This window comes from Ictalurus punctatus, chromosome 20 (assembly GCF_001660625.3).
Source record: "Ictalurus punctatus breed USDA103 chromosome 20, Coco_2.0, whole genome shotgun sequence".
NCBI classification, from domain to species: Eukaryota; Metazoa; Chordata; class Actinopteri; order Siluriformes; family Ictaluridae; genus Ictalurus; species Ictalurus punctatus.
In genome coordinates this window covers 3,370,227-3,395,226 of record NC_030435.2, presented here as the reverse complement: position 1 = coordinate 3,395,226, position 25,000 = coordinate 3,370,227, and the positions used below count along the sequence as shown (strand labels likewise).

Here is a 25,000-nt window from a genome sequence, read left to right as displayed (position 1 = left end):
TCTCTGGACACACACGCATTCATCCATGCGTAAGGCTGTCCGGCCAGCCTGTCCACAAGCCCCTCCCAAATTTTTCCAGTTGCTGTTAACCTTTTTTTTAAAATTTTTTTATTTTTTTACCATCTTCCTCTGAGATTCCACTTGCCATCACACCACATGCCAAAGAGTTTAAATACTCACCCCCACAAAAAAAACAAAAAAAAAAACAAAAAACACTTCTCGTATGTATATATTTTTTGAGCATGGGCGAAATTCTATCCGGAACCAAAAGTCGATATACAGTACCACACAGAAGAACTCATAGCAGTTCTGTCCCAGTCATACTGTGCATAACCAAAGCGAAAAACAAAGCGGGACTGTCTTATCATCTACCTATACCACAGCGCTGTTTAATTCTTGATTCTGATTGGCCAGAAGGCAAATCACAGGTTTATATCAATGTGCTGATTCGAATCATTCTAATTATGATTAGAACATGATCATTATCATTTCCATAGTAATATCGTACACACGGGCTCGTGTGGCTGAAATGTATTTCGTATTTTTATTAAATTCATAAATATTATTTTGGAAGGCGTATCCAGTTTCTTGAACAGAATTAAAAGTTCAGGAATTACGCCCATTTTTGGAGTCCCTTCATTTTCATAGGCTCAAAAGTAATTAGACAGTTGGACAGTGAGCAGTTTGAAGGCCAGGTGTGGCCGGTGCCCTTGTTATTTCATGACAAATTAAGGCGATAAAAGAGTTTATTCCAAGTGTTACGTTTGCATTCGGTAGCTGTTCATGGGAACTCTCCATATGCGGTCCAAAAATAAAACCCTTCCGGACGTGCCATTATTGGAAAATTATGAACTTTTGCGGTCATCGATTATTTTCCTACAGCAGCACACTACCAAGGGTTTTATTCTTTACATAATTACAATACAGTTCAGCTTTAAGGAGATTCTTGTTGTCCAAGATGGCTGGCCCTTTTATGCTTCAGCATTTAGCTTTGGTTTATGTTTATAGATTACAGAAAGTCATACTAAGCAACATTAGCAGTTTGAGACAGATATTTAAAGCAAGGATTTAACATTCAAAGGTGGAGACTCTATTACTTTTGGGCGGCGTTACTCTCAGCTCCAGAGCACATCTTGTCCAATCAATTAAAATTGGAATAACAGGAACACTTGATTTTTCACGCAAAGAGTTCCTTTAGTTCAGTGAGAGTTGAGGATGACGTAATGAATTTTTTGTTTCTCTTACACGATGCCAAAATTCCTCAGTGCTTAGCCTGTAGTCCTGTCCGTCACTGTCTCCTGGATTAAACACATTACTTGAACTCTGCCACTGGGGGCACTATGTAATCAAAGTTTATCCCTTACCAATTTAAAGGTCAATTGTAGCTATCACTTTTGATTGAAACGGACTGTTGATGAAATTAGAAGGGATTTACTGCCTGACCGGTTACATCAAAGACACAATGTCCTGCGCAATACCTTTTTAGTCTGAGCGTCTAACATTCTTCCTCTTTCTCTTTCCCTCAGGGCTGGGAGGAGAGCGTGGACGCAGCTGTGTCTCATCTCTTGAGAACGTGTCTGTCGAGAAGTCCTAAGGACCAGGCCATTAGTCTGAGCACAGCCCAGCTGAGCATGCCCAAAGATACCTCACGCCTCAAGAAACACATCACGCTGCTCTGCGATCGCATCGGCAAGGGAGGCCGCCTGTCTCTTTCGTCTGAAGCGAACGCTCCGACACCTGTTATGATGCCAGGTCAGAACCGTGTGCGCATGCGAATCCATTTTTTTTATCTAAGAAAAAGAAAACTTCAGTCTTGAATCATTGTTTCAGACAATAAGGAGTTCAAGAAGGCTCGGGACCGTTCCATCCTGGAAAATTTATGATTCACTTTCACTTTAGTCTTTGAGATGTCCTTGACTCCAAGAACGTCCTGTTTTAAAATTTAAGGATGGTGTTAAAGACCATGTTTCATTGATCAGTGTGTTTACTGTCTGGCTATGTGCTTCTGCATACTTTAAAGGCTCCAGGCACTCAGCGGGGCCCACCAGGACAGAGGCTCCTACGCATCATTAAACTCCAACAATAGGACGCAGCGGGGGCCGAAGAAGCCGCCTGTAATCCTCTGCTTTCCTAAAGCGCCCTAATTCTGCCCTCTCTCACATAGTCCCCACAACCCCCCATCCTCAGGCACTCCTGAGGAACCGCTCAATCTTCCGTGTAGCTTTTTTCTAGGTCGCGTCATGTACATGTGGTTTTTGGACGTATTACAGAGAGGAGTGTGTGAAGCAAGGCTATAAGGTTTACACTCGGTTTTCGTAACTTGACCAGGTATTCGTCCTGTCTTGGCTTGAAAAAAAAAAAAAAAAAACGAAGGAAATGAAGCATTCTGACACCACTTGACACTAGTTGGAGTGGAGAAAGGAAATAATGTCTTGGCAACGAACTCAACATGAAAATGTTTGGTTGCGTAGTCACACAATTTCCAAATCAGCGTTCAACGGAGGTTGCTTCAAAAGGCATCAAACAAAACCCACTAGCGTCGACACCAGTCGTTTCCATCAATCAGACGTATTAATCATTCCCACGAATTCTTCCGCGCTGATTCTAACTGCGCGCTGGCTCCAAGCAACTAGAACAAATCCCACTGGTGGTGGTGATCAAATTGACGATGATGAGAATTGTTAAAATCGTTACAAAATCAATTAAGACCTTGTACGAGCTGCTGCCGAGGTCCTCTCGAGGGATCTCATTTATCAAGTCGCGTACGAACAAATTTACTCGGAAATCATTCGTAGGAGCGTTTACACAAGAAACGTGGTTTCCACGAAAGTCCAGTAACTTCACAAAAAACGTTCATATCCTACTGTCCGAGAACTCGCGAGTATGTACATTTACAAACAACGAGACTTCGAATCCTCTCGTCGTCCCGCGGTACTGCGTTCGTGCTGTCCAGCTGAAATCGTTTAACGTCGATTTTTCATAACATTGACTTCCAAAAGAAATCCTTTCTAGCCAAATAACCCTAGCCACTCAATTAGGACAAAAGAAATGGCACCCTATAAAAGGTGTGTCTGTTGTAGCTGATGCACTGCAGTGGCTGAGTTGTGTTATTGGAATATTTGGGTGCACTCTGCGTTCAAGCTGTGCCTTCACTGTGCTGATGGGTAATTGGTATTTATGAGTTTTTGGAAAAGGTTTTTTTTTTTTTTTTTTTGTACTTTGGTCCGAACTCTAAAAACACAACTTTACTAAACGATACAGTACACGAGGACCAAGTTTTCTTCCTCGTGTCATTTCAGGGACTTTCTCCTCGCTCCGGCTGACTTTGGCTTCCTCTTCGAGATCTTAAAGATTCCGATTTCTTTAAAGTTTGAAAGTTTAAAGTTCTTTGCGATACAAATCAAATTTCATTCACTAGAGTTAAACGTAAAAAAAAGAAAGTAGCGTAAAAGGTGATATTTATTCCTTTGAAAGTTGCGGCAGTGATTATATCGGCGTGGTTGTTGTGGTCGCAGTTCGCTTCACGGCCAGAGCCGCCACCCAGACAGAATCCACACGCTCGGTGCAATGCCGCTGCTCCACAGACGCTGCTTTGCATACGATATTTAATGCGTCCTACACGTGCGTGGCATCCCAGGGAGAATGTTTGGATCATTTCTCGATGTGAGCGGCAGCCCTGATTCACTTTTCCAATCTCTCTCTCTCTCTCTGTCTTCCTCTGTCTCTCTCTCTCACACTCTCGTTCCTCACTTCCTGGCTCGGAGCCAAAACACACAGCCGGCTCCTATTCGACCAAAAGCCTGTCAGGCTGTAGATAAACAGTAATTTATTACCCGTTGCTTTTTCAACCGGCTGTGAATGCAAAGTGTTTACGTTTCCACCAACACCGGCAGTAACAGAGACCCCTCTGCCCGTTCAGGCCCCCCATTTTCAGCTCCTGTGTGTACCGGTGTGTGTTTTCAGAGCGTGTTCTTTGTGCGCTTTTTTTTTTTTTCTTCCTTTTTTCCCCTCCACGAGGATAATCCCAACTGCAGAAAAGGAAGAGTGGGATGGATGGACTGAGGGGAAGAGAGAAAGGGGAGAGTAAGGGGGTTTTGTCTGATGAGGACGCTCCAGCTCTGTGAGGAATGTGCGAATGATTAAGCGAGCGAGTGTCATCCTCTTCTCCTCTCCCCTCCTCTTCACGTCTGCAGCCTCTTATCAGATCCCTTCTCCTCCCTGATATCTCTCCCCGTCTGCCTCCGTCTCTCTCTCTCTCTCTTTCTCCGTGGTGATCTGGGCCTGTCTCCCCTCCGCGGCAGCTGGGACATGTAGACAGCCGATGATCTCACGCCGTCCTCCTCCGTGATAGCGAGAGCTGATAGAGGGATAGAGTGTGGACGGATAGATTGGATGGATGGAGACTTGCGGAGGAGAGGGACGAGCGGCTCTCAGCCATCCAACGAGCATTCCTTCTCCCTGATGAACTGTGTCTGGATGACGCGCTGCCTCGACTCCCTGCGCTTCCTAACGCCGAGCTCAGGACACACACGCACACAAATCACAAACGCAGACCCCTCTGATTTGTCTCTTCCTGTCTTTTGTTTCTCTCTCTCTCTCTCTCTCTCTCTCTAGATTTGTTGCTCGGTTGTCTTTTTTCAACGGATTAAAAAAATCAATCTCGTTCCCTCCTGTATCTCAAACTTACTTCCTGTATGTCTCACACTGCACCTGCCTCAGAGCCTAAAAGTCTCCTGAACCCTTCACCAGCGCATAGTGTCCTCCCAGAGACAGTAGGACGGAGAGCTGTGGATTTCCCCATGTAAATGTTTCCACACACATCCAGAGTAAGAAGGAAGGAGTGTGTTGTCCTGTATTAGGAGTGTGTGTTGCGTTAGTGTAACACCTCGTGCACCTACCCAAACCCAGTGCATTTAGACCACAGAGTCGGGGCTTCTTTACCGCCTCCTATTCAGCTTCTTCATGGAGGCCTTAAATGCATTCTGCAGTTCCTGTCCTCCATCAAGGGAGTCTTTTTTTTTATTCCTCCGCTGAGGCGTCTGAGTTTTTTCAGGAAGCACGTTTGTATTTTTCCCACAGTCGCGCTCTTTTAGGCACTGAAGCCTCGCCGAAGACGTGCATTTGCATGTTCACGTGGGGTTTATTGTTTAATCGGTTCTGTTTATGCGTGATTTGATCCGCTTTTACATTCCACTTCCAGTCACACGCTCTGCAGTTCTGTGCGGAGGAAACTTTGGAAACCGTGGCCGTGCTGGTAAAAGCATGTCCAACACACCTGCGAATGAGTTTTACACAACACTCGAACACTGTTTGGCTTCCACGAAATCCTCTCTGGAAACCTGATTATTCCACTTTACATAATGTGTCAGTAGGAATAAAATCTGTGCAAGTTTTATTTGCTTATCGGTCACGGCTGTTAACCGTGATTAATGATGATGAAGTGTATTTTGAGAAGAGAGTCTGATTAGTCGGGCTGCGTTAAAGGAAAAACCTGCTTGCTTATTAATCTTTATAACGAATCGTCAGTGGTATGAAAGGTTTATAAAGTAATGAAATTCTGAGTAAACTGGTTTCATCGACATGTAGGTGGAGTTTCACTCTGCTTAAGGTTTTACACGTTACCCACGATGCATTTCGACTACCTGCTGATAGTGATGCAGTGGGATTTTTCACGCTCGTGTCATCTCCATGTAAAGGGAGCAATGGCACGGCGCTTAAGTCCTTTAGTCTGTCCGGCTCTCTCGAATCCCAAAGATGCCACAGCTATCAGTAGTTTAGAGAGCAAAATTGACCATGCTTTTTGGTAGGCAGGGTGGCGGTGTACTCGGTTTCCCCTGTCAATCACAACGATGCTTGCAAATCGTGCGAGTTTGCGGACCATCGCAGATTTGAGTTGAATGCCTCCGTCATGGGTGATCATCCATCCATCCATCCATCTTCTGTACTGCTTATCCTATACAGGCTTGCAGGGAGCCTGGAGGCAATCCCAGGCGACTCTGGACACCCTTTGCAGGGCATACCTGAACAATTTAGAGATGCCAATCGGCCTGCAATGCATGTGTTTGGACTGGAGGAGGAAACCCCCGAAGCACGGGGAGACCGTGCAAACTCCACGCACACAGGGCGGAGGCGGGAATCGAACCCACAACCCCTGAGGTGTGATGTAAAATATGTATTTCCAGAAAAGGAATCGCAATCATGCCTCATGTTTTGAGTTTGAAAACCCTGTGTCAGTGGCATTACTGACCGCTACAACCTTTTTAAATCTCCTGACCTCGCAAATGAAGTTCAAATAGCAGCTCCTTGTCTGCTGCTGCTTGCATTTTCGACAGGAAGTTGTGACGAGGAGGCTAGACACACACTATCTTGTCTTATGTCTGAAGTCAGACTTTTTTTTTTCTTTTCTTTTTTCCTTTGGACGTGATCCAGTGGAAATGAGGTTCCGCCGAGCTCCAAGGGAGGAAAGAGGAAGCACGCTGGAGAGGAGTATAAGACTGAATAATTCATGTGTGTATGTTTGAGTGCATCTTTCACAGCCAGATGTTACTTATGGGATCTCGGATACAAAGTCACTGGAAATGTGTCTGCAGAATTTTCCTGAGTCACTTGAAGACACATTTAAAAAAACAAAACAAAATGATGCGATGAGGTAGCTGTACAATCCTACACCCTGACTAACCTTGAAGCCGTGATGCCGTAAAGGTCTTTACATACTGTCTGAATGTTATATCAGATCACGAAATGTCTGATCTCATTCAGTTCTGCTTACTTCCAATCCAAGTCTCAGCCATTACATATATAGTACATGAAATTGCAGAACTGTGAAAAGGCAATATAAAGCTGATTGGAGCCTGAATTTGTTGAGGTGTATCAAACTCTCCGGGTGGCCAACAACACCATTCTTCAGCATTCTCACACCAATCCCCTTTCAATCAGATACACAAACCGCCGGCTGCCGTTTCCACTCGCCAACACGGCCTTGTTATCCTAGCAGGACGGACTTGTTTCCTCCTCTTGTTGATCCAACCAAGGTAAGACGGTGATCCCGACCTCTTCCATTCCGCTAGGCTGTCAGATTATAACGTTGTCAAAACACCGCCGTGTATCCCGTTTCAAACGTGCACCCTGAAAAAACAAAACCGTGAACGTTAGCTAAATCTAACAGCCAGCGGCCTCTCCTTGTTGAGCAGATTGGCTGTATTGAATGGGATTATCCTAATCAGCCTGGTGGAAAGGTGGGTGGGGTAGGGGGTTACTGTGTTTGAGGTTGTAGGACGGGAAGAGAAACAACCTAAGGGATTGCAGAAAGTCTGTTCGGAACACTAGGGTGCGGCACAAGGGGTTCAATTCATAAGCTCCTTCCTCAAGGGCCCCTAATGCGGGTTGATCCCTAGATAGGGAGCAGCAGACGCAGTCTGGGGACTTGCTGTACAGACAGCCAGAGGGGGTTTGATAGGTGTTGGGTTGTGTATAGAGCAAGTATCAGGATATTTCGATCCTCCAACATAATCTGAAATCTGTTTGTTATTAGTCTTAGCGTATACCGTACAAGTCCCTGGGAATGAGCGGTTACTATAGAAACGATAACATCTTAGAAGGAGTGCATGAGTATTCGATGAACGTCTGATTTGAATTAAAGCTGGAACTACTGTCAGAGCTCTCGAAAGTTACTCAACACCTTCTGATCAGTCCGAATCGATAACTCTACAGGTATAACGTCAGATAAGCTAGCTCGCTCGAGTCCATCAGACAAACGAGAATCTACTGTAATATTGCTTAACGCTGCTGTGCGAATTCTCTCCTAGCATGCTGCGAGGCCATCCCTGAGTCGATCACCGAGGAGGAGGAAGATCCAGCCTTGCAGCAGGAGGCCACTGAGAAGATCATGAAGAAGAAGCAGCCCTCAAAGAAAGTGAAAAGCAAAACAGGTGAGCCACTATTTTCCACTTTTTCCTCTACTTACAGCATAGATGAGACTTCAATCCAAACGTAGACATGAGTACTGAGATTTGAACTCACAGCCTTGTGGTCATTAGAAGAGAATGTTAACCACCGAGCCACCATCATACACGTCACACTGCCTAACGCCAGCGATGGAAGAAACCCACATCTGGAGCCTCCAGCTCTTTTCTTGATGGGTGTGCCTCTGTGTGACTCTGTGGTTCTCTCCTCTTTTTTTTTTTTTTTTTTCTTTTTCTTTTCTGGTGCTACTTTGCCCTGCGTCTTCAGACATCTCATGGTCCATCTGGTTCTACTCTCTCCTCCTCCTGCCTCGCAGCCTGATTGGGCATAATAGCTGGCGAATCGCAATTTTTCCGCCCATTATCAAACTTGAGATTTTGCCATAGCGCTCCAAATAGTTTTTTTGTGTGTGTGTGTTTTTTTTTTTTAATCAAATGAATTAAAGCTGTGTGCTTTGAATCCTTGAATCACAGCTTTCGAAAAGAAGCGTGTGTGCGAGATAGTGAGCGTGAGGAGGGTATTTAACTCCGGGATCTAGTACAGAATCAAAAAAAAAAAAAACACAACCACCCAACAAAGTCATAGGAAATGCACACAGTGTTATTTTTCTTTCTTTCTTTCTTCCCAACACAATTTATTTCACATTGTGTGAGGTTAAGTGTGTGCAGGTGGTTCCGTGTGTAGCTTGCGTGTGTGTTTATGCGCAATCGTTCTGGGCAGACAGTCAAACCGTGCATCATATCGCCCATTAATAGGATCGTGTGTTGTCCCATTGGCGCTAAAAATTCTGACAAAGCCTTAAAGCCGCCCTCTCTGTTTGTAGTTTGCAGTGACATCTCTTATTGGCGTATACATGCACATGCACACACATGGAGGAATAACGTCATAATCCGCTTGGAGAGATGTTTACTTTGGTTTGGAGTCAAACCCATGTTATGAGCAAAGCTCTGAGTTTCTCTCACACGCCATTTTTAAAAAAAAATTTTTTTCCTCTCTCTAAACCACATCAGAATTAAAAGCTCTTTATCTGTCAGTAGAAGTACACAGGATTTTGACTTTGCATATCAGCGCACCAATCTATAACGTATACCGAGCGGTGACGAATCGAAGGAAAATCCGACATGGAGGAAAATGTCGCCAGAACAACTGCAAGTCTCTGGAAGCGTACCGGAGCGATGAACATTCTCGTAGCATGGCTGTAACTAGCTATGAGGATGCTGTGGTCCAGATCTCGGTAGCTTCAGAAGTTGTTTGCTGCTGTTTTTTTTTTTTTTTTAACCTCCTGAGTAGTATCTTCAATTGTCAAATTCCGTATGGAAACAGTGACTTCCTGCTAACATGGCAGAACGTATGAGAACCAAGTATTCCAAGACTATCTATTCAGCAGTGATGACTGGTTCTCAACTGGCCTCCGAGTAGAACTTTAGGTTTGTCCATCGTCTTAATCGTCCACTATGTTTAGAGAAGCAACTAAAGCCAGAGCAGCTTGTAGAATAATATTAAGTTTTCAATCCTATACAAATTAAATATGACGCATCCGAGTGTCATAGTGACGAATCGGATTTGTCCAAAGTGACAAATCCAAACGATTGGTTTGGTTGATTCCTCGTACCAATCCTTTGACACGTGCGGTCCGCCGTTTCTTCAGTTCCCCACTCACAACTTTTAGTTCCTACCTGCAGTTAGTTAATATTACCTGTTTGACACAAAATTAAAGAATAGCTTTTAACTGTGGTTTCATTTTATTTTGTCATTTGCATCTCATTAAATGTATATAGAGACGTTCCAAAGAAAAAAAAAATGCTAGAAAGGAAGTTGCAAAGATCGTTGGTGTCTCTGGTTAGCGTTTGTAGCTAGTACAGTTATCTTGCTTTGCTAATCTGCGACGAAGTTAGTACAAAGCTGAGTGCATTACATATAAATCAAACAACCAGTTTTCACACTATTTCAGTTGTATTTAACTAGTTTGCTTTAGAAGCTATATATATATATAGCTACTATTTCAAAAAAATCAATGCTGGACAGGCCACACCTACAAGAGGCAAACTGTTGTACAAGCGACACTTGTTAGTTTGAACGTAGAATAACACTTCGCTCTAAAATCTCCCCGAAGTGTTAAAATCGGGTTGAGATCTGGTGACCGATGGATGGGGGTGGGGTCATGTCATCCTGGATGAGACCACGCCCATCAGCATCGAAAAGAAATGTTTCATCATAGGATAAAAGAAATTTGTGTTGAAGTGATAAGTGGACCCAAGCCATGTCAAAAAAACAAAGCGTATTTGTTCCCCCTTTTAATTTAAATTGTCATCAGTATGTAAAATGAAGCTGGAAGTGGTCCGTAGTATGAATTTGGTGTAGTGTTAAACAAACTTGGGGGGAAAAAAAAAAAAACAACAATGGTTCATAAATTTGGGTCTAATAAAAGCTTCCTTTACAGTTCCAGTTCCAGCACAGATGTATGTCAGTGTACATGTGCAAAATCCACAAGTCTTAATGTGGTTAATCCACCCAGGCGTCGTGCCTAACGAGCAGCGCCTCACTCGGGAGGCGGAAGAGGTTGGGAGTCGCCATGTGCGATGCGTGGGGATCGTTAAGACTCTATTATACAGTTTCCTGTCGAAGGTAATCATAAGGAAATTCAGCAATGAGATGTGAAAATATATATATCCTGCATATCCTTTAGAGTAGATTCAAACGTTCTCATTAGTGTAACATTTCCAGAGAGCTGAGGGGATGGCACTACAACACACTTTTACAAATTACAGCTCCAGACCGTCAGAAACCAATAGAGTGAGACTTAAAGTACACTGAATGTGTGAATGATGGTTCGAGAAATGTATATGGAGTTTATGTTACAAGTTAAGTAATTAACTAAATAGAATAAAATAAAGGAGCTTTGGTATAAAAACATGATTTTTGTGTTGCCATATGAATCATTCTGACACGAAACTAACTCCTTACTTTACAAACACAAATACACCCAGAGGAATGGTGCCTCAGCGTTTAGCAATTAAATTGTGTGTGTGTGTGTGTGTGTGTGTGTGTGTGTGTGTGTGTGTGTGTGTGTTTAGCAGCCCTCGCCCACCCAGCGATTCCAATTAAAACTATGAAAACAAAATAAAAGGCAAAACAAACATTCAAAATCGAGTGCACTTTTCCACAGTGATGCCAATTAGCGGCAGTGCCACACAGATCACAAGCGATGATGGAACTGTTCCCAAACAGATTAAGGACAAATTTAAAATTTGATTACGTGCTTTGGTAGACATATTGACTTTATTTTCCTAAAACGTTTGAGAAATGCAGCAGGGAAATCAATCATTCTGTCAAGTGTCTACAAATGTGCCTCTCTCTTACAAGATGGGTTTCTTGCATGCAGTGCAATTTCCTAAGTACCTGTCCAATGTCGGTTGATGCAGGACACTGTTTGAATGGAGCTCTGGAGTTCTTCTCTTTAGGCAGGTGAGAACATGGCAAGCACACACGGGAGCGGACCAACGCCATCCGGTCTGAGAGAGTCCGAGCGAAGTGATCTCAGTCCTGTTGAAGTCGAACTCTAGAGCAGTTTGGTCACTTGCCAGTTCCCACCCACCATCCAGATCTCACCTGTCATACGGTAGCTACCAACGGGCAGGGTGAAGGCCAACACATGCTTCCTCCAAGACACATGAAGTCAGCCAACCGCATCGTTGCAAACGAATACTCGTGCTACGTCACAAGGCAGCATAACTCACTTTGAGGAAATCGCTATCTGCCCTGTTCCGCATACATGAACTCACAGATGCCCCTGATTGGCTAGTATCGTTGTGATTAACAGCTTGGCCAATTTTGCTTTCAGATGGTAGTGGCATCAATGGGATTCGAGCTCGCAATTCCGCTCCGCATTTCTTGGAGCCGTTTTATAGGGAAAGTAGTTCCAGCGTATGACCACCTACTAAAATCGTATTCTAATTGGCCTGTTTTCCTGATTCATTTCCATGAAATTATATAAGTGTGATAAGTATTCACATGAAAGCTCGAGACTGTTGGCCCAGTTCTGTTTCAGTGTCATTCAATTGGATTCCTTGTTGAATTCCTTTTGCAGTTGCGATTTGCCAAACTCCACCAATAGAGCATTGTACTGATTAGTGATTAAATTGCGTTTTCATTGCAGTGTTTTTGTATTTTTGATACTATTATGACGACCGTGTCAGAATTGCGTTCCTTCTCACCGCGCTTTCGCCGCGAAAAGTGTGACGGCTTAAGTTTAGATTAAGCTTTTAAACATCAAGGAATCAGCGGAGGCCAAACAAGCCTGCAGCACTCCAGATCTTCCACAGAGCTCTGTGCAAACGCTCTAAACAGCTTTTGATTCTCTTCCTCTTCGGAGCTCACCTGTGCCAAAAAAACAACGCTTCCTCTACCACCCCCACCGCTCATAAAGAACTGAGGAGAACCAGAACACTTCAGACGGTTTGAAACAGGCTCAGTCATCTCCCCGGCCTCAAAGAAAAAGCAAAAACGGAAATTATTAATCCATAATTAGTTGTCTGTAATGCAGATCTTCAGATAAAGGCTTTGTGGTTATGTTTCTTTTTTTTTTTAAGGGGAGTGCATCTGCTTGGACTTGCCCTTCAATAACCAACCCCCCTACCCAATCCATCACAGAGAATGGTTAAAAAAAAATAATTTTCACACATTACCCTTCCAAACACACACACACAGTCTGACATGAAGATAATTAGGGAGATGAAACCACCTAACAGGGTGCAGGACAGGCAGGAAGCATCTCTAATGGAGTTGAAAGGCTTCAAACGGTGGCTTTGGATGTGAGCTGCTACGCTCCTTGGGTAGAGCACATGAAAGCTAGATGAAACTGAGATGAAAGGGACAGTGTCTTTTTTTTTTTTCTTTTCCTTTCAGTCTCTTCCCACTCTCAAATGCACACCCCTGCACCAACCGACCTGCAATTACAACACCACCAGCCGAGCCAAGGGACAGGCTCTCATAAAGTAACGCAGAGGTGTGAATTCAATATGATCCATCGTAGCGTGGACATCGCTATTGTGATGGATTGCTGGGTGGAGACACCCTACGTGTCAGTTTGATGTCCGCTCGTAGCCAGAGAGAAATCTTCCTGGTTCCGCTTTCTCCACTATCCCAGTGAGAGCACAGGTGTTTTCCACCAGTTCTCTTTCTCTATCCATGGGGCTGAAGCCCAAGGATAGCGAAAGTCTGCCCAGAAACCCAAGCCAAACCCAAACAGTGTAAACCTAATTAGTCCAACATTGGTGTTGCACCAAACGGCACCGCTCTACGTACTCCGCCCGGGTTCTGACGCCCGATCTGGCACCGAACCCTACAGCGCAAATATAATTCCGTTAGTCATAGTTATCTGATTCAGTCAGACATGTCCTTTGGAACCTTAGTGAGAAGACGGACAGCACTACAACACTTCAGCTGAAGATTTCGCGGCTATCATCATAACAGCTATCATCTGCTCCAGTTGTTAATCCTCTGCACGATTCTCCAGGGAGTCATAGGGAAGTGAGAGAGTAAGCGAGAACCTACATTGAAACAGATGCTAGACTGGGAGGCTAACGCCAATAGAGGAAGCGTCTACCCAAGGATCGTAGTTTATGACCTTGTTGTCCTGGTTGGGGGGAATTTGGAGGTACACAGAGCGCCTCCTTAGGAGAATCTCCCAGTGGGGTGTCTGTCTACTAAACACTCCCAGTCCCAGCTTATCAATTTTTTTTTCTATTTTTTTTTTTTTTTTGATTGGAGGTTTCCTTTTTCCTCATGCATCTGCAAGTGAGCGTAATTGATTTTCACGCTGAAAATCCAGGAAAATTTCGCCACACATTTAACAGTCATGTTTAGGCTGTTGCGTTATTCAAACCTGCCATGACGGTCCCATCAGACAGGACGTATTCACATCTTCAGACTGTTTTCCATGGATATCTTTTGTGCACTTTTCTGGCCACGGGATTCAGAATCTCAAAGGTTACTGTGCATCTGTGTATATGGACTTCCGTGCAAGTTTTCTTTGAAAGATGTACTGTATAACTGTAAAAGTTACTGAAGTTTTCTTTCGAGTAGTTAGTGGTGAGTAAATGTGATGGAAAAATGTCTGTGGTTGGTGATCTGCCATGTCGGTCAGATTACCTCCTCCTGTGAAAATAGACCTTTCTGGCCCAGATTTATTGATGAAATGTGCCAGAATCTTTTAGAGAATTCTAGCGCTCTTGCTTTAGAGCTGGTAAATGGTGTTTCTTCCAAATGTTCTTTCTAAGAAAGCATGCTAGCATAGCGTATGCTAGCACCAATGTCCACTAGTACAGTGACCTGGTTTCAATCCTAGGGCTTTTTCCTTGTTTAGCTCTCGGTAGTGTCTCAGAGGTAGCTAACTTCCTTGTAGGGTGTACATGACCGCTTTTTGACTTTCCCAGCTGTGGATTAATGTGGAATAGGACCTGGTTTTGCTGTATGTTTACTATACTGCAGTAATGAGTCTGGAATGTTCTATCAGATGGAAGCATTGAAACAGCGAGCCGATGGTAGCAGCGATCAAGCCGGAGTTGACGACAACCTGCTGGTGTCCTGGAGCGGGGTCCGTATGTTTGCCTGGACCCGAGCCTGATGCTTTTGCTCGGCCCCGGCATCCTTCTCTGTCTGTGGGTCCCATAAAAATCTCATTAAATGTATGCAGTTTCCAGGGAACAGAGCAGGAGCAAGAACGTGTGATGGCTATCAACATTCCTCCCAGAAACAGACACACGTGTCTGCCTTTTTCTCTCTTCTCTCTTGCGCTCTCTCTCTCTCTCTCTCTCTCTCTCTCTCTCTCCCTCCCTCCATGTCTGAGTCTGTATCTCTTTTTCATTCTTGAATTAGTGTTTTCGATCTAAACCAGTCCTAGGCAACAAACCACTCCCGGGCCAAACGTGTTCCAATTAGATTGTAAAATCGAAACGTCCGTTAGTGATAGTCGTTTATATGCTGCAGAACTAAATAAGATCGTATTTAGTGATAATAAATATCTAACATCTCTCGACTAATTTTGCTCCTGGTGGAAAAGGGTTGTGGTTTTGGTTCAAATATGCATACATTCAGTATGTTTATATTCAAATATTTGTGTCATGTTTAGTGATTATGGTACTAATTAGTTACAAATTTAGCTGTTACAAATTTAGCCATGCTGGAGACTCGGCTTGGCTAGTTAGCGATCTACGAGATGATGTCGACGGCGGTATTAGCATTACGTCCAAAGTTGAAACTTTGGATGCTGAAGAATGAAGTGAGGGGTGGGGGGGGGGGGGGGGGGGGGGGATACTCGTTCCACTGTAAAAGCCGCAAGTGTTAAACCAGCGTGTATTCTGAACACAAAAGCATCGATAGTCTTGACTGAAATAAAGCGTTCATGTTCTATTCATGAAGTGATATAATAGTCATTCATTAACGAACTACAAAGACCTCAAGATTTTTCTGCTCGGTCGAACCTGAGCTCCCCTTCTCCGAATGTGGAACAGTTTAATGTCCAGCCGTGAGAAACCGAACCTCGCTCTTCCACTCGCACTGTATTCTTTTCAGTGGAACGGACCTGATTATGCACAAAGGTGCACTGCTGCTGAAGAGAGCCCTAACACATTTACACATGCACAAACACACACACACACACACACACGGACGGCCCGGAGCGAGCCGTATTCTTTTACGAAAACAAAACAAGCTGATTGGGAAGTGGGCCCTAGAAAGAGGCCGCGAGTTTGCTCAGTAATAAAAGCTGCTTTCGTTTGACAAGTTCTGTTTTTAACAAGAGGCCTTTAATTTTGCGAGAAGGAAGCAATGAATTGTAAAATATACTTTTCCAGAGCCGGCCCGTTAAGTGCGCTCTGTAGCCCACTGCACATGGGATCGACCCTGTCCAATGACTAACATATGTGCTTTCAATCCTTCGTCTATACTGGCTCTTTACTTTTCTCTCCCTCCCTTCTGTCTTACATTTTTTCCCCACTCAGACACTATTTCTTCTTCTTTTTTTTTTTTTTTTTTTTATTTCTCGTTTATCTGTCTCGTGAACAGTATCCCGACAGAACAGCGCTGACAGTCTGGATGTAGCACTGCACTTCTGGTTGTTGTGTGTTAAATAGAGGTCAGGATTGAGGTCGGCAGCCGAGAGGAGCTAGTTGTATTCTGTCAGTTGTTATAAGCGAGAACACAGGTCCGAGAACAAGAGGGGACTTGCCAGGGTCGCCCTGTGTACTGCTCGGCTTCTTCACAGATCTTAGGGTCCTTATGGAGTCGTGGGGTTTTTTGCCTCCGGCTAAGACTCGAATTTGTGTGTGTGCATTGTGTATTTGTTTCTCCAGATGTACCGTGCATGGTTTTACTGTATGCCAAGGCACATTTGGCAGCTGCCGAAAGGTCGAAGGTCATTTGTGAAACGAACCACAAAATTGGGAGGATGTGTGGTTTCATTGGAGGAAAAAATACTCTATGTTCTGTCTCTCGCCCGCTCTCTCGCTCTCTCTCTCTCTCTCTCTCTCTCTCTCTCTCTCTCTCTCTCTCTCTCCTCCCACACGCTGTCTCTGCTTCCCGCTTCTTATTTCCTAGTGGGCGGACAGAAATATATCTGTCCTTGTGTACAGACGCAAGTAGTGCCCTTCGTTACCTTGTAAAAACAGGAACACACTCCATTCAAAATATTGAAGGATGGAAATTAGCTACATTTCCAGGTAGCCCCACAACACACCATGTTCCCGAACAGCCGTAAAGAAAAAGCGTGTTGACAGCGAGGCTGTCGACACATGTTTTTAATCGCACTAATTAAATATTTAATCCGACTCTCAGTTTGCGTCCTGGGGAGTGACCCAAGCCCAACATTCGAAAGACGTTGCCAGGAAAAGGTCCCTGAATGCGACAAAGGCCTGTAAAGAACTGGATTGTATGGATGAAGCTTTGAGAATGTGTAGCCGGAAAAAAAACCAAAACAATGCACGCACCTTTACATAACAGACTCGCAGGGAATTCACTGATTATTTTACAACCCGATAGTGAAGTTCACATCCCTGATAAGAATCAGTGAGACTGGAGAGCTCAGTGGGTTTCTGAGACCAGACCCAGTCAGTCCATGCTATCAGATCTAGGCTGTCTTTGTCCACTAATCCAACATCCTGGTTTTTCATGATGACCGTGGCACAATGGGAGGCTCAGCTCTGCAGGTCAGCATGTTCATGTGTAGGGCCTGGAGAACACAAAGATAAATACTTATTCGAATCCTGGATAGGCGTTTTCTACAGAGAATAACATCTTATCCAAGAATTAAATTCTTCTCCTGGGTGATGAACTTGACTATCCAGGAAAGCCTCAGAGTAAAACTGCAGCTGCTCCGAATCAAGATGTGCTCAATTCTTTTGAGGTGGGTGAGCATGTTAAAAAGACACCACTGCTCAGCTCCTGGCTCCCACTGGATGGAGAACCCATGGCAGATCCAGGACCCACCAGAGAGATTATATCACACAGTTGTTGGGGTTTTTTTGGTGGTGGTGGTGGGGGGGAGGGGGGGACATCTGGGGGTCCCTACAGATAGGCTGGACTTTGTGTCTGGGCTTTGAGAAGTCTCAATGGAGCAAATATACAATGTCATACAGAGTTACCTGTGCTAATACAGTACCAGTTCTCTCTTAACCCCATTTAAGGAGTTTCATTCTCATGAAGTGGAACAATGCTTTTCCAGCCAAGTGGTAGAGTTCCTGGCTAAGGGAAACTCCCCATGATAACCCCACTTGCGCTCCTTGCTTCCAGGAAGAGCTCCGGCTCATCTGGCTTTGGCTGTACAGATTTATGCCTGTCCTCCTGATCGTGTGATAGAGGGTTTTTTTTTGTTGCAAAGGCAGTGAAGTTGCTTCGTGGAATAACGGCAACATTTCTTGGAAGGTGCAGCCTCCTCTTGCTGCATTGGATATTTGCCCGCGCGTGTGTTTTTACACGGCCAGGGTGTGTCGGTCTAAGTGGAAGCCATGCTCTCTGGCGGCTGCCTTTATAAATAGTCCAGCTTACCTCTTGTCCATGTTTATCTCTTTCGTTGCCTTTATCCATCTGGTGGAGGCTTGCATGGTCGGAGGATTTATGTGCTTCTTGGGTATTATGGGTTCTCTACTGGAGCTCTGGCACCATGTAGGCTTTCCCCAGCAGACGAGGAATCCCTGATTAGAATGCCTTTGAGCTTGAGGCTAGTTCGCCCCTGCTTCTTTAGTCTCCCTCACATGTCTAATTAAAGATTTGACGTGTCTGCAAAAGCTCCACTGTTTACAGACGATCCACGATTTTCCGCGGCGTATCGAGCACCCTCTGATTTTGTTTTACGGATGACATGGTAGCCAAATGAGAGACGAGTTCTTGTACATCTGGCTCGCAGTGAGCGTTTATATTTGAACCTAAAATTCTCAGTGTGACTCGTGAAGCTGTGTGGGTGTCTGGACAAAGTTTGTCAGACACTTGTTCACAAATCTCAGAAACATTTTCACTTGTCCTACTGCCAGGTCATGGATTTCCCTTACATGTCCCATGTTCCCTTGCTTGTCTGAGTAATGCACTTGCTGGCTCATTGTGTCTGGAGCAGACAGTGCAGAGGCTTGCAGTTCCCAGAGGCTTTTCAGGGTCAGACAGAGGTCAGCCATGCTTTCCCCTCACACATATTTCTCATCGTTGACTGCATACCCGCGTGAGATTTGTGAGATACTTGTGTGTCTTTCAGAATGTGTGTGTGCGCTGACCCTGTCTGGATTGTTTAAGCCACTGGCCTTGCAGGACCCCATGAAGCGCTTCCTGGCCGAGGAGTTGTGGATCTTGTTTTTTCCTCTCCTCTTACGTCTTTTTCCACCTTCCTGCACTCGTCACCTGTCCTACACAGACTTCTATCTTCCTGATGTCACGATGTAATAAATTTAAACAGCCCCATTCCCACACACATTCTTCAATCAATAGTGCAGCAATAGCTTCCTTTGTCAGAGTTCCACCGCAGGTCTATGATTCAATGAATGCTTGTTCTTATTTTTACTTTCCTGAGTTATACAAACAGCAATCGTGTGTGTGTTTCCTCTCCATCTGTCTTCTGGCCATGATCAGATACCAACTGCTGTCACTTCACTTTTGTTTTTTTTGTTTGTTTTTTTTAAAAGACAGATCTGGTAGACAGTTTTCTATTCGTACATTGACGGGGTCTACCTCCTAGAAGAAATAAATAAGAAAACTTGCACCATTCTTCGATTTGTACGTCACCGGTCGAATCAGATCCGTCAATTTGCGATAGCCGCAGAAAGGACTTCGTGGGCTGTGTTCTATTTCTGGGCTGGTTCTTCATACCTTCTGGGAGGAATAAATCAGAGATCCAGGGAGGAATACGTCAGAGATCTTGCACCATTCTTCGATTTGGACACGGCTGTTTTCATCAGATCCATCAATTTGGGGAATCCCACAACAAGGACTTGGTGGACTGTGTTCTATTACCAGGGTGGTTCTGTATAATGTCTGGGAGGGATGTGTCAGAGATCCAGGCCCAACACCTCTTCTTGGTTAAAGCTCGTTTTTCCCCCAACGCTACAAACTAATCCTAATCGATCCCAAACAAAGCATCTACAAATGGAAATCAGATCCAGAGGGTGCGTGAATTTCTTTAGGACGTTCAGCTGAGATGTTCCTCGAAGCTGTCTGATAAGGGTGTTCAAAGTAGAATTAGACCAACAGTAGAGGGCAACTCTTTGAAAGTCAGCAGGCGGGAATTACCTCAGCTCTGTGCTATGGCGTCGACGTGGCCACACAGTAGATCTGATCCTGTGTTAATGTTGCAGGGCTTAGAGGTCAGTTTAACTTGGCAAATCAGTTCATCTAAGAACAATATGGATTCCCAGTCCAGTCTGCAGTCTTGTATAAAAACAGTCAAGGGACCTTGACCTCACAAACCAACACGTACATTCCCAAACTATCTCCAGTTCCATGCCCCATGTTGTTTCTTCCCCCGAGTTATTCCGGTTATGATCTGATAATCTTGATTACTAAAAAAAGATTCTAAGCTTTCCTCGAATAGAGGAAAGGTCGGTAAACCTGTTCGATTTGCATCGACTGTCAGTCACAGTGCCGGGAAAGCCGATTCACGTACTTAAGTATTTTACACGTTAAAGCAAGGCCACCTACTCGAAATCTAATATACATTATATGGCCAAATGTATGTGGACAGCTTGACCATCACCATCAGTTGTGCTTGTTGAACATTCCCTTTCAGTAAACAAGAGCATTAATATGGAGTCGGTCCAAGTAAGGGAAATTGAAATGCTACAGCATACGAAGACGTTCTAGACAATTGTGTGCTTCCAACGTTGTGGCAGTAGTTTAGGGAAGAACCACAGGTGGGTGTGATGGTCAGGTGTCCACATACTTTTGGCTATGTAGCGTGTATATATAGAACTTAAGCGTCTAAAGCCGAGGCATTCAACTAGGATTGATCCATTGTGGGTATGCCAGGGTAAACCTTTATTCGAAAGAACTTTTTGTTACGTTACATTTATTAAAATGCTTAAATGTTTAACGTTAACGATGACCAAGAATTTTAGATCGATTTTCAAACCTTGGCCTAGTTCCGTCCACGATGTTTAGAGTAAAGTTCAAATACTATCAGTCGTAATGTATAATATACTACGTTAAAAGGCCCTTAGATGATTATTTTTCCACTTTTTCATCCATTTAACGTTCATCATCCATTTCTATTCCTCTTCCGCTTGCCAGAGTTCCACCAGCTGTTATTGAGTATTCGCCTGTATTTGTGTTCTTTGACAGTTTGGAAAGGAGTGATTTAAGCCAAACTGATTACTTTTTATAGCGGAGGAGAGCATAAAACCTCGGACTGCAATGGACTGTGCAAAATTTATAACCCGAGAGAAGTCTCAGCAGTTTTTCATTTGCACCCAGTTGTGTATTTTTCTTTTTTTTTTCTTTTTTGCTTCAACTCTCTTGCTCCCTGTGTCTTTATTTCAGCTAACCCACACCCTCCTTCCTTTCCGCCCATCCATCTGTGAGCTGGAGCGAGCCTCCATTTGGCCTCATATTGCTTGCGTTGGATGCAAAAAAAAAAATAAAAAATAATAATAAATAATAAAAAATCCCAACAGAACTCACGACGGAGCTTTGTCATGCATGCTCAGCATAACGCTGATTTAAAACCAGAACCGCTCCAGCTCGGCTTTAAAAAATAACAAACAAACATCATTAGTCTTTCGAGAGCTTCCTCCGGGCTGTTAGGACAGACTTGGTGATGGAACATTGGCTTCGTCTTTGGTCTCACTTCATCTCTTATTTCAGGCAAGCCAAAGTACATGTCAGGCACATTTAAAAAGGCAGCGATGGTGCAATGAGTATTGTGAAGCCTGAGAAAGTGAAGAAGCTTGACTGTAAAATAAATAGGAAAGAATTAGAAGTAGGAACCGTTAACTCGGATGACATAATAAACAAGGAACGACGAGGTACAGATGTTTTTATTTTCTTTCCCCCTCATCATATCTCCGTATGATCCCTTCTTATGATGAGCATAGCCATGGTTGACTAGCAGAACCTTGTGGTTAAAGTTGTTGTTGCTGGAGCAGTCAGATTCTCTTATTGGTTGCAACCACCCGCAATGCCACGTCCATGTGGGTTGCCTACGGGTTCTCCGGTCGACCACGCTAAATTTCACTAGGTGTGTGTGTGTGTGTGTGTGTGTGTGTGTGTGTGTGTGTGTGTGTGTGAATGGACTGGTTTCACATCCAGGACCTATACCCACTCAGTGTTCCTGGAATCCAAAAAGCGCTCAACGAAGACGAATGAATGACGAATGCCGGTTGTAGCGTTTGTTTTTTGGCGGAAAACTTCTTCAGAATGCTTCTTTATTTTGTTTATTCCTTCTCATTCGGTCTAGTTCAAAATACACCCCAGTTTTTCTCCCTTCCTCACTCACTTGCCAGATGGAGAGTTGTAATTTTACAACTGTGATACCGATCTCTTTTAACATCACTCTTCTCTGTTTGTATAAGCGCTCGAGTAAAGCTCCGTTCCTTCACTCCCGGCCAGAAGCGATGCAGTCTTCCGTCAAGTGCAGCCTGGTCTTAATACCTGCGACCACAAAGCCGCTACACCAAAGTCCAGTAAAAACACCGAGCAGAAAATTTATGATCAGTACCTTTTCTGCGTACGGTAACCACTGACGTGACCACTCTGCTTTTTATGGCCCTGCATTTGTTTGTATTTTGTTTTATATTAAAAGCAGAGACGAGTCACCAGGGCCCGGGCTTAGCGCTGTCGTACGTAGAGGCTTCCCTCACTGATTCTAATGTCTGGAGCTCGTAAAAGGGAGCGTGAGCTGTGCCAGGCACAGGGTTTTCCTACCGCTGGGGATGCCTTGAGCACCATTCCCGAGACATAGCAATGGGGGCTTTTCATTAGCGCTGTGTTCTATGTGTGTATTGAGATTAAACTATTCCCTCTGTGGAAGGCGGTGATTTATTTGGATCCCTTGCTAGGTTGCTAGCAGTAACACACAGGCTTTTTCCCACTCTCCGCGCCAGCTCCCTGCAGTCGCACAGCTCTCCCCTGCCACCGCTCCCCCTCAGCGTCACATATTAAAAAAGGCAAATCCTTTAGTCTCGCATAAAGAGTGTATACGAGGCCACGTCGCAGGCTAGTCTGAATTAAACCCCTCGTGTTCGCATGGTGATCGCATGATCAACCTCAGCCTCACAGCTTTACCAGCACCACTGACGTGTCCGAGTTCCACTACTTCCCTAAATAGGCCACCTAAATCCGTGTCACATCGCATATCGCCTCGAGTAGTCCTTCTGCCCTTTGTTTTAGCCCTTTGGAGCTGCTGTCGATCCCGCACGCGATCTCCTCCCGAGAGAGCTCTTCAACAGGAATAGCCTCGTGCTGGTTATGGATCTTTTTGAAATGTTTTTTTTTTTTGTTTCGTTTTTTTTTCCTCCCCACCGCCAAACCGTAATTAATCATTTAATAGCAACCAGGTTTTCTCTTCCACCTTAAATCAGTCATGGTAATAAAACTAAGGCGACATGAGGAAAGTGTGAAAGTTTAACGTGTTCTTTATTGCTGCTCGTTTTAATGGCATCTGAAGCATTTCTTGCAGTTGAAATTGAACCAGGAATTGGAGTCTAACATGCTTCGGGAAAAGGGAGTTAAGAAGAGTTTGGAGATGTTGAAAGGAGGAGGAGATTTTTATTTATTTATGTATTTATTTTTATTTATTTATTTATTTATTTTGAAATCTTTCACTGATTCATTAAGGCAAGACTTTACTAGACTTGAGGCAAGTAGTAATGCCAGTTTTGTTCATCAACCATTAAGAATGAGATGAAAAAGTTCCGTTTAATTTCATGCGAATGATAAGGGATGTGGTGATAACCAGTGGGAGTGTTACATGTGTGTTTGTTTGTTTGTTTTTGGTTCCAGATGTAACCACCTGGTGATACGTCTGTAGACTTTGATGTCCTAGATGTACCAAAATTTAAATACCCATAGAATTAAACCGGTTTTTGCATACGTTCTGTAGAAAGCTACATTCTATATGTTCTGTAGAGTGTGCAGCCATATTGAATTAGTCAGATGTTACCAGGGAAACAGTCATGATTGGAAGTGAAATTCAAAACCGAATCATTTCCGTGTGAACGCAGGGTGAAAATTCTATACCTCCAACAACTTTTCCACCACGGTTCTCCGTACGAGACTTTCACATACGGTACTCCATCTTAGCCCGGCCATCTCAAATTCTCCGAAGCCCTGTTCGGATCTGATTCGTTTTACAAGTGCAGGTGGGGTAAAGGAATTATTACCGAAGTGTCTTTTGCCTTTTAAATCCGCCATGTCGGTCATTTTTACGGACTGTGTGTGTCTGGGAAGGTTGTGCCATAGTTTACCTGCTGTAAACTGACCGGTAGAAACAAACCTGAAGTAATATACAGTACGTATATCCTGTCTCAGTCGACATGCTGGTAAGAATGTTGGAGAAGAGGTTTTGCACCCCAGGAAGCTTCACCAAGGCGAAATTAAGTACTGGAAAAAATACATTTTATGTTTAAAAGAAGTGATGCTTCCATCTTCCATGGCTTTTAGGTTTCGGGTACGTCATTGAGTTCCTAGTGCAGGTAAAACCTACATATGTTATAGTCATGTGATCTACTAATGAACAAGCGCAACTTGTGCAGCCACGCATACTACATCAAGCGCTTACAATAAACATAATACAATAAACATAATTTTTTTTTTTAAAAACGTGACAACCATGAAGACACGCCCATCTACAGAATGTCCAGTGTGAATTGATCATAATCACTACACCTGCGTCACTTAACGCGTGGAAATATCGGACGTTCGACGATGAAAGTTCCGAGTAGAGGAAGCGAGTCTCTCTTTCCCATGTCGTTATTAGTAGCTCTGATGTAGAGCGAGAGACTAGAGCAGCACCATTAACAGTCCCACTGCAGACAAGCGCTCCCCAGACAGGAACCCGAATCTACCGTACCTGTGGAGCTCTCTTTCTTTTCGTGTCGGACCGAGCCACGCCGTTCGCCTCCCGACGTTAATGTAGCTCATCTCCATCCGCCCGAGCAGCAGGAATCTCTCTGCCTGAGTGAGCGAAGCCGAGTTCTCAGGCTCTCAGGCTGTTGATGCCGTTAGCTCTCAGTGTGGGAGCCAAGTCTCAGTTGTTTACACTGAGAACGCACTGCTGAAGTTTCTTCACGAGCCTTTTGAGATTTGGGCCGGATTACGGTGGTGTTAGATGCGATGTGAATGTACCACTTCTTTAACACAAGTATTTAACACGCATTAAATCTCAGCAGTGGACAGAAGTACGGTATGTTGCCGAGATAAAAGGATTCGGCCCCGTCTTGAATCTGAATCGTTTGTTGTGAATCAGTGCACCATTGGATTCAAGTGGCCTTTTGTTTAATTTGCATATTTAAATTTTTTTTTTATGTGAACTTATTTTATTATTTTATGAACTACACTATATGTTCGA

At 44.0% G+C, this 25,000-nt stretch overlaps 1 protein-coding gene across 3 annotated transcripts in view; it reads left to right on the top strand.

Annotated features, from left to right (window-relative positions):
- Positions 1-25,000, top strand: part of bbs9 (Bardet-Biedl syndrome 9) — a 112,433-nt gene that overhangs the window by 61,191 nt on the left and 26,242 nt on the right. For all 3 annotated transcript variants that reach the window (XM_053688585.1, XM_053688586.1, XM_053688584.1), the window contains 2 exons: positions 1,527-1,752; positions 7,806-7,928. In XM_053688585.1, coding sequence (XP_053544560.1) covers positions 1,527-1,752; positions 7,806-7,928 — 349 coding nt within the window. The remainder of the gene's footprint in view (positions 1-1,526; positions 1,753-7,805; positions 7,929-25,000) is intronic.